We start from the raw sequence: 9,802 nt of genomic DNA, 5'->3' as shown, positions 1-9,802 counted from the left end.
AGAGAGAGAGAGAGAGAGAGAGAGAGAGAGAGAGAGAGAGAGAGAGAGAGGGAGAGAAGCTGAAAGAAAGAGGGAGTTATCGAGGATGACGTATCGACCGATTGGTATCATCCCGCTGCGTAACTATGGTTGGGAGTTATCGAACCACTTGCGTGCTCCATCGCGTCAAGTCGAACAGCTTGGGAAAAAGGCACGGAAGGGTACCTCCTACGGAGAGCGGGCGCGTTTCTATATGGCAAACGGGAGGCAATCAAAGAAAGCCGATTCACCCTGGTGCAAGGAAAGTCGCCGCGGGCACGCTCTATCCGGAGGAGTGAATTACGCGATACGTCGGCGATTGCGACGAATCATTTATAAACTGTCTCGCGAGAGACGATCGGCGTGAGAGAGTCTTATCGCGCCGACCATCGATTGCCGATGCTCCTCTAACCGCGACACGATGCTTGCCACGACACGATGGAATTTTCTTTATACTTGGTATTTAACGGTGCACTACGGTTTCCAGCAGACGCAATTAGCTAATTGCGTAAACAAGCAGTATGTAATTAGATGCAGAACTAGTGTGACCTCGACTTCGCTCGCTACCCTCATATTAACATAAGTGAACATCGTGAAAGCTACACGTTTACGAGTATCATCGTTTCCTTTTCCTTCTTTAACCTTCTCTTTTGACTTTTCAGTCTAAATGGTCTTGTATATCCGATAAGTTTGTGCAAGATAAATATTCTTTCCTATAATTCTTACAGAGAATAAAACGAACAGGATTGTAATTTAAAATTTTTTAATTTGAATTTGAAAAAATTTTTTCGAAATCTCAATTTTTGTATTAAGCTGTCTAAGCTGATATTGTCTAACAGTATTAAATTCATCGTTTTGAGAACAAAATAATTGAAATGATCAATCTCAACTATCGTTACTGTGGAATTATTCATTTTTCTCAGAGAGCATATCTTTTTCTTGGTACGAAATTAAAACGAGTCCTATATTGCAATGTCTCAAGGACATATCGGGTGTTTTTCGCATGACCAATTTAGCAGGCATCTCACGAGCTGCGCGGTAATGAGCATCTCGTGGTGCCTATTCGCAACGAAACTCTCGAGATCCCGAAGTTTGCTTGCCCGAGAGAATCAAGCGAACGAGTCGGTGCAGTGTGGGGCCCAGGGGGCCACGTGAGGCCCCGCGGATCGGGGCTCGATGGGTAGTAGAAGGGACCTCGCACGACCGGAGAGAGAACCGGTCCTTCCTCGGCCCTCGTTCGACTTGACCGCCATTGGCGTAGACACTCCAAGTGTGGGTGCTAAACTGAAAACATTGGAAGCCGCATTGTCTCCTTCAGCGACGAACTTTTTCATAATGCACACAGTTTTGCTTCACGTTAATTTATTAAAAGTAATCGTTACTTAAATGTGACGTGGCCAAGTTTCTTTCGTCGTCGTAATGCCATTGGCGTAATAAATAATACGATGAGGAGAGTCATTCTGGCCTGTATTCTGTATTCGGTAGAAAAAAAAACTTTAACGCTGTATGAGACTTAGATGCATTAATTTGGATAATTGATCATCGTCAAACGGCTTATTAAATTTTTACTCTTATTATCGACAAGAAACAAAAAGGATAAGAATGACGTACGACATATATTCATTATTAGATATCCATACTATCGCGTTCGTACAGAAGCAATCCATCTTTATTCGATCGCAATCTGGAATCAGGCTCCACACTCGGAATACACCTAATGCATGCATAATCGTGTGCAACAAGTGCAGGTTCGTATGGAATCGAGGCACTTTTTTCGCCGGTGTGGCCTTCCTTCCTGTCTCTCCTTCTCCGTCCGGGTCATTAACCTCGGGCTGTTTCGCGAGATATTCCTTATATGCGCGATGAAAAAAAAGGAAAGAGACGCCGTTCTCGTCCTTCTCCTTGTAAATGTCATTGCGTTCGTGCATAGCGAACCCGCAATCAATTACGACACGTGGCGCATTTCTTTCGTTTCGGGCTATCAGCCTCTATAAAGCACGAGCCGTCCACGTTCGAACGGTTTACAATCGCAGAAATGCGCGACGGAAAAAAAAAGTCGCGAAACGAGCGCGTTCGCTCGTTCACAAATGACGATCCACCCGATTGCATGCGTCTCGAGCGTCTGGCACAATGTCGCGAATAAATAAGGCGGCCGCATTTGCATCCGCGCGAAAACAGCGGACCGCGTCGCGCCGCGTTGCACCGTGCCGGTCTCGCGTGTTAACTCGAGTTATCGCGAGTCCGCGATCGAAGCCGGGGGACCGAGAGTTCAAACGGGTGACCACGGTAATTGAACCCGCCTACACACGCCATGGAGGAGATCGCGTCCAAAGTGTTTCTTGAATAAGATGAACGTTCACGGACCTAAGTGCCGTTAGGCCGCCACCCTGTCGTCGTTGTCAACGGCTGTCACGCGGCAAACGCGGCGGACCGTTCTTGTGCGTATACACACATGTACGACGTAATGTACGCACGTGAATACGCGCGATCGGCAAGTGAATGCTCGCGCAAGAGTCGCTTGCCGTACACCCACCTGCGCGTCGCGGAGGTGAATCGCTGCTTGCCCTGCTCGTATATAATTCACACAGGGTGGGGGCCGGATACTGTTAACCGTCTGCGTCTGCTGTCAGCCGTTCTCGGGAAGACACGAGAAAGGCGCGAGGATTTGTTCTCTTTTCGCACTTTTTAACATTTAGATTTCAGGTCATTCTCGAGTCAATGAAGAGCAATCCTTTGTAAAGAAAAACTTCAAAATAGGGGCACCTACTATACTATAAGTGTATAACATCAGCAATATTTTTGGTTCCTGTGAATGACATCACGATCGTACAGGATAGTAGGTCATTGATAATTCATACCCTTACACATAAACGAGTATACATGTTTTGCAAAGCTATTATGGAACTCGTTTCTTCATGACACGTTCAAATATCTTCATAACAGGATAGAGATGCGCTACTCAGCGGTACTTTGTGCTTTTCGATTTTTATTCATCTATAGTTCTGTACTAAAGTCACCTTTTTTATTAGATACAGTATAATTCTTTTCTTGATTAGTCGATCAAATGCTTCGAAACATTTGTAGCGTTAAAAGTGAATTACAGCCGAACGATTCACAGTAAGAGAGAGACAACGGTTTTTCGCGCCTATTTATGATGCATACAGGAAGATTGAATCCGCGAAGGAAGTGCGTTCCGGAATGTGAGGACGTCACGCCGCGCTTTGTTGGATACGCTTAAAAAAGAAAAAAGACGTCTGTGAGACAAGTAAGTCGTGGTAACCCTTTGTCCATTTGCGAATAAGAAAGAGGACGGTCTTTGTCTCCACGTCAGCACGAAGGGCAAAAAACTTACCCACGATATGCCGTGAAGCGTTAACGGGCTACTTACCGGTGAGCAATTAATAACTCGAGAGAACGATAATAAATATCACTTACGCCCGTGACAAATTAACGCGTATCCCGAGTCGCTCGAACTCCCATGGTGTTCGACGGATTTAAACGGCCAATTACTAATTACAGATATCCAGTGATCCGAGTAACGGTAACGCGGTGCTCACATTGCCTGTTGTACGTTGTAATTTAATTAACGGCGATTAAATCGCTTAATGCGCTGATTTATACAACTTGGTAGAATCACGTTCGACGAAATGAGACGCCGCGAATCGTGTACACCACGACGTCTTCCTCACGCATCCGCTTTCTCTGCAGATATAACGCATCGAGTGCATCGTGTTTATAAATCTCGGCCGTTCTAATTATTATTATCCATACGAATGAAAAATGTGAATTGATTTCCTCACGTCTCTTAATGGCGGCGACGGCGACAACGACGACAATCACGACGTGAGATAAACAACAGTCGTCGTAAAGTTATCTCTACACTATGCGGTGCTAGAGACGATCTGCCAATTAAAATGTCAATGCTATCTGCCATCACTTCAAAGAGCATTCTCCGCATGTCCATCTTCTTTGCTCTGTCTCTCTCTCTCTCTCGACGAATCGAGCAGCGTTGTAAAGAGCGGTATACCGTGATTCGCAAACAACCACCACGCGCCCCGAGGTTCGGGCGTTAATTGAATAATTTGCATCCCACCTGTCCGCTTCCGGGAACAACGCAGGTGTGACGACAGGAGGTCAGCGAGAGTCCCGCTCTTTATGCTCCAAGGAAAACTAATCTTTTGACCTAAAGCGAAGAAACATAAACAACGCCGAGTCGTATCATCCCGATGAGACAAGGCGGATGTTAGAGTGACCGTACGACTTTAAACAGGGACGACAAAGGAAGAGTAAATTACACTGCAAAATATGTCAAAGTCCCATGTACGAAACAAACGATCGTGATTGCTATAGAAACAGAACAGCAGTTACGTATGTACACGCGTCTTATCAGTTGCAAATGATCGTCCCCGATAGTGACCGTGCTTGTAGAATTTAAGAGCCTTAGCCATTTCCACGAATAAAATAATCGTAAATACGGTTTATGGGAAATGTCAAAAATGAGACCCGCGATATCCCGACAAGGGACGTGCGCTTGTTGTCCAGGAATTTCACCTAGGCAGAAATACCGCTCTGTAAGTATCGAGAGGGACCGGTTATTGCTCGGCATTCCTGACCGTCGGCCAGATGTCATCAGCTAAGGCAGTCTTATGGAAAAAGGCAATCGGAGTGCGTCGACTTTAATAGGATTGTATCGATTTCAGCCGCCAAATATCTTGTTGGCATACTATCTGCTTATCAGATCTTTCAAACATTTACCAGATCTGTCTTTGAACAAACGATCGAGTAACGTTGCAAAATGAGAAGCTGTAATACTCGGTAAGAAAATACCTCGAAGAAAATATGAAATGGCGAAATATGAGAATGAAAATGGTAGAAATAAAGCGAAGGGAAGGAAGTCCATGATGAAAGTAATGCAAATTATTAATTATTACACAATATATAGATAGATTTTTACATTATTACAAATTTTATTAATGCTTTGAAATAAATAAAAAATGTTTGCAAAATTTATAGTGATAGCAGAAAATATTTTGAATGATATCTTATACACGTAATTCTATTCGAGTTAATTATCGAAAAAGTTCCGTATTCGAAAAAAAATTCGCGATTCATCAATTAGAGATTAAATGCGTTTAAAAGGTGATTGTGGATTCAAAAAGCTGCTGTCGCCATGCAAGGCCAAGAATGTGATTGTCTGTACATATATCTCTTTCTCGATTTAGCTCGAAGTCTTTCGAACCTTGTACGGTCAGAACCATCAAAAGAAACAGTCCATCAAAGGGTGACGACGATGACATTCGAACCGTATGAGGCGGCGACACTTCTTTCGTTGTCTCAACAAGATGACACGTGCTGCTCCAGAAATCCAATCCAATCATTATTATTCTCAGCGTGTACTGTAAAAGTGACAAGTGACACTTTCAATTTAAATTCAATGGTAATGTAATAATAATGATGGATTATGCTTGATTACTAGCAATCTTTTCAATGGCGATAGATGATCAAACATATGTTACAATAATTATTATTAATTTAAGATGTATATGCTAATTTAAGATATGTGTGTTAAGATATATTTGTCGATATTTATCGTTAAAATTAACTTTCATCAATTTGTATTAAAAACAGTTGAATAATAGTATCTTGAAAAACACATCATATAAGCATGAGTGTATGCTCCAGTTTTTACTTATCAGTCACGTGGAATTGGTCCGACTAGTCCTTTAGAAAGGAATGTGAGTGAATACTTCCACTCTCGTCCGACATCTAGTTCATCGATCGTAGCTGGACGCATAAGCAATCGGCGAGCTTCGTTAACCGCTACCCATTTCCGTCCATCACGAAAACGAAAAAAATCTCGCGGAGAAATCGCCGCGATATCTCATTCCTCAGGGACAAAACGCATCCGACGCGTAGAAGAAAGGAATCCATGAGTGATTCGGTTCCTGTCGCGGATATAAGAGGAACAAACAGACCAACGGAATACCTGGACTGCGCACCTGCGCGACGCAGGCTTGGCATAATCGATGCGCGAGAAGCCAGGCCGGTTTAGTAGCCACCGGTATAACGCCGGTCCGATTAATCGAGCGTTTCCATCGTCCTTCCTGCGACAATGAACTTGTACTTTTACCGGACGCGTGTTGAGAGTGTGTGTTTGCGTATAATCAGTACAGCGAATTCACGCGCATAAGAGAGGATCGCAAATAGAGAGGCGCGAGGGTGCGTAAAAAGTATTGAATACATAGCTTATTTGTTGTCGGCGCAAAAACTTGATCACGATGGATCAAGATGATCAAAGCTTAAACCATGTTCCGTCATAATTTACTTCCGAAGGATCGTGCTCGATCGGTCAGTCGATAAGCTCGGAATAATTTGTTTGACAGGGCATCCGGTGCATGGAAATTCGCAATTAGAAGATTACTTATACCGCGGTTCGGAATAATTTGTTTGACAGGGCATCCGGTGCATGGAAATTCGCAATTAGAAGATTACTTATATCGCGGTGGTGGGAAAGGAGGTTTAGCAGGTCCTCGGTGATACTAAAATAACGATTAACGCTAGAGGGGGAAAAAAAAAAAAAACGCTATCGAGCCGCGCGTCCGGGAGCTTTCCATTAAAATCGCCGCAAAGAGTCTCTCGCCGTAATTTCACGTCGTTTCTTGCAGCTATCGTCGGATCTACTCGAGTAGTGTGTATACGCCACTATTTCAAGGTCCGCGGCGTAAAGGCGGGTTTTGCGCTCCTTTACGACGGTATACGCTATATACTAATAACTCACGGTCGAACTATCAGATACGTATACATTCGCGTGCTTTTCTCTCTTTGTTCCCTATACGTTCCCTCTCCCTGTCCCTATCCACCCGGGGAAGTTACCGGGCTCATTGTTGCCTCGCTCGACGATTCGCTCGCGCGAGAATGAACGGCGATTTATCGCGGCGATGGGAGCGAGCCTGCAGCCCGCAGGACCTTCTTTCTCGCGGCAGGACGCCGACCTAAAAGAGAAATGGGGAGAAAAGAGAGAGAGAGAGGGAGAGAGAGAGAGAGAGGGATGCTTTAAGCATGAAGATAAATACTTATTCCTGCAACTTTATCACCGACGCGGATACGTAGAATCGATAGCCATATGCGTATGTTCGTGGCCACGTAACGTGCACGACAGTGCGGACATAACTCGCGTTACATTGTCGGAGAGAGGAGTGTAGACCGTGCACGAGGAGGCATCAGGGTGACCCAGCAGAAATATTTGGCAGAAGAGTTTGACCCGAGGCGAGATCCGTCCAATAAGTTCTCGTCGTAGGATGAATTGGGGTTTGATTGCGTGTAAAGTTACTTTAAACGAAGCGTACGGAATTTTAGCGCGGTCGGACACGAACGGCCGTTTATGTTACTGACGAAGCGGGTCATTGGCACGACGCATGTGCCAGTTAATGCTCCAGGTGTTATTGCATTTTGTACTCCGAATACATAAAGGAACTGCCAACATGTACTGTTAATTATAAGGATTGATTCGCCCTCCGACGAATGAAAAAGCAGAATAAGAAGCGATACATGTTACAAGATTCGCGAATCCTTTTTTCTTTTTCTACCCACGGATTCTACATGGTACATTAATATTACAAGATATTGTTACTTTGCACTTCTTTTTCTCGCTTGTATGCCTGTGTGCCACATTTCTTGCAGTTGTATAAGTGTTATATCGCCGATGTTTGACAATCAGTGAAACTCCTGGCAAAATGTATATTCACATAGCGTATCGCATTGGTTAATCGATTAATCGAAAATTCGCCCACTCACTAGGCTGTATCGGTTCACCGAAGAAATCTGCAGCGTAGAGTGCACTTTCTCTCTGATAGCATTTTGATATATTCCATTTCGCAAAGTCTTTACAAGATTTATCAGAAATTACGACCAACGACGAAGTTGCAAGACATATTAATTAAATTAATGCATAAATATGATTAGTGTAACATGCGGAGTATCGTATAACGCTTGAAATCGATTTTATTACCGTTATAGATACGATACAAGTTTCTTTTATAAAATATGCGAGTCTATCGTTCTCAGGATTTTCAGTTACTTATTTCGATTATCAGAGATTTACAAGATAAACCATTTATATAGGTACATACGTATGGACGAGATATAACTTGTGAAACAAAATAAAGTATATTACTGTTAAAATATTGTATTAATTTGATAATAACTTTAAAATTAGAAAGAGAGATGTATATTTATGTATATTAAGTATATCGAAGATTTAAGATCACAAGTAGCGTTATTGCTGATGTTTCACCTTTTGAGGAACTATTCTCTATTATTTTATCCATATGTCAAACATTTTCCGTATTTTACACTTCAATAAGTTGTTGTTATTATTATTTAAATAAAACATATAAAAAATATTACATAAAATAAACTAATGATAATTATAAAAGCTAACAAGTATAATAAAAAATTCGATAATGATGGAATAGAGAAGAACTGAATGCCATATTCCGTAGAACAAGCAGCTAGCTGACATTCCTTGGAACGACATCTGTTCTTGGCTGTGTTCCGCGTTCTCCTCATGAGAGAACCGCATCTCGTTTTGTCTGTGCGCCGGTAATTGCGATCGATACCATCTTGTCCTCGGCTTCGTCTTTGTTGTCGTCTTCGAAATTAAACGACCGAGCATTTCTTTCATCGAGGACGAGGCAGATCTGTGCAGAGCGTAACTGTAAGGATACTTGAAAAAACTCGGTCCCGGTATGTACGCAGTTTGTGGCATGCAGTGGACGAACTAAACAGCTAAAGATTTACTGCACGTGCAACAAATACATTACAAAATTGTAATATATTTTATTTTAAGAAGCATTGGTATTAAAAATATTTTGCTTTTTATCAGCGTCTACAAATTCTTCTTGTATAAACAATTAGATTAATACGTCTCTTAATCAATCTATCAATGTAATTAATGTGTTTGAAACAAAATAATTAAATATAATTAAATATTTTACATTTTACTTTAAAATTTAGCAGCAATTCGATAAGATCTATGTAAAATTAAAATTTGAAAAGAAAACTATCATAATTTGTTGCAACAGATTTTTTTTCTAGTAAGTGTGCTGTACCTATCAATTTTCAAACGAGAATACTCAATATATAATTTACAGAAACAAATTACACACGTACGCAAAATATTTTTAATGTATTATAGTATAAAGTATAAGTTTTCTTATACTTGTTCAGTCCGTTAATATCACTTGATTCTCTGAGTAACGGAAATGCATATTTCTATCTGATATAATATACCAAGGTTCTTACGACGTCTCCCTCATCTGCCTTGGAGGGAGTCGTGCGACGAAGCTTACCATCACGTAAGCGAACATGGGAACGAACTCGGATATAAACGCGCAGGTGTGGCCAAACATTCACAACGAGTAATCATGTGCTATTAAACGAGTAGAAAAGAGAATACGAGAATATGGTGTTGCATAAAGAAGATGGATTTATATTTAGTTCTGCTGTTCACACCGGACGAAAGTTTATGCATTTGCGTAAAAGATCACTGTCTTTGTCTCGATCTACGATCTTTACAATTTCGTATTGTTCCAGTATACTCTGGTTAAGATCGACATAATACTTACTGATAGTAAGATTGCGCGTTCAAACATTTGGATTATCACGGCAAATTGACTGTGAAATTTCACGAGCATGCTCGCATTTACAGAGGCAATTTGTTTCGGAAACACGATTTCGTGACGAAATATTCGCAGTCAAACGAATTAGGTGGACGTGAAAGCAC

At 41.9% G+C, this 9,802-nt stretch overlaps 1 protein-coding gene across 1 annotated transcript in view; it reads right to left on the bottom strand.

Annotated features, from left to right (window-relative positions):
* The window catches only part of Shrm (shroom), a 67,760-nt gene extending 58,975 nt beyond the window's left edge, over positions 1–8,785 (bottom strand). The window contains exon 1 of the mRNA XM_018538228.1: positions 8,538–8,785. Within this exon, the coding sequence (XP_018393730.1) occupies positions 8,538–8,785 (248 nt within the window). The remainder of the gene's footprint in view (positions 1–8,537) is intronic.
* Positions 8,786–9,802: the final 1,017 nt, after the last annotated feature.

This window comes from Cyphomyrmex costatus, unplaced genomic scaffold, assembly GCF_001594065.2.
Source record: "Cyphomyrmex costatus isolate MS0001 unplaced genomic scaffold, Ccosl1.0 scaffold193, whole genome shotgun sequence".
NCBI classification, from domain to species: domain Eukaryota; kingdom Metazoa; phylum Arthropoda; class Insecta; order Hymenoptera; family Formicidae; genus Cyphomyrmex; species Cyphomyrmex costatus.
This window is presented reverse-complemented; position numbering and strand designations above follow the sequence as displayed.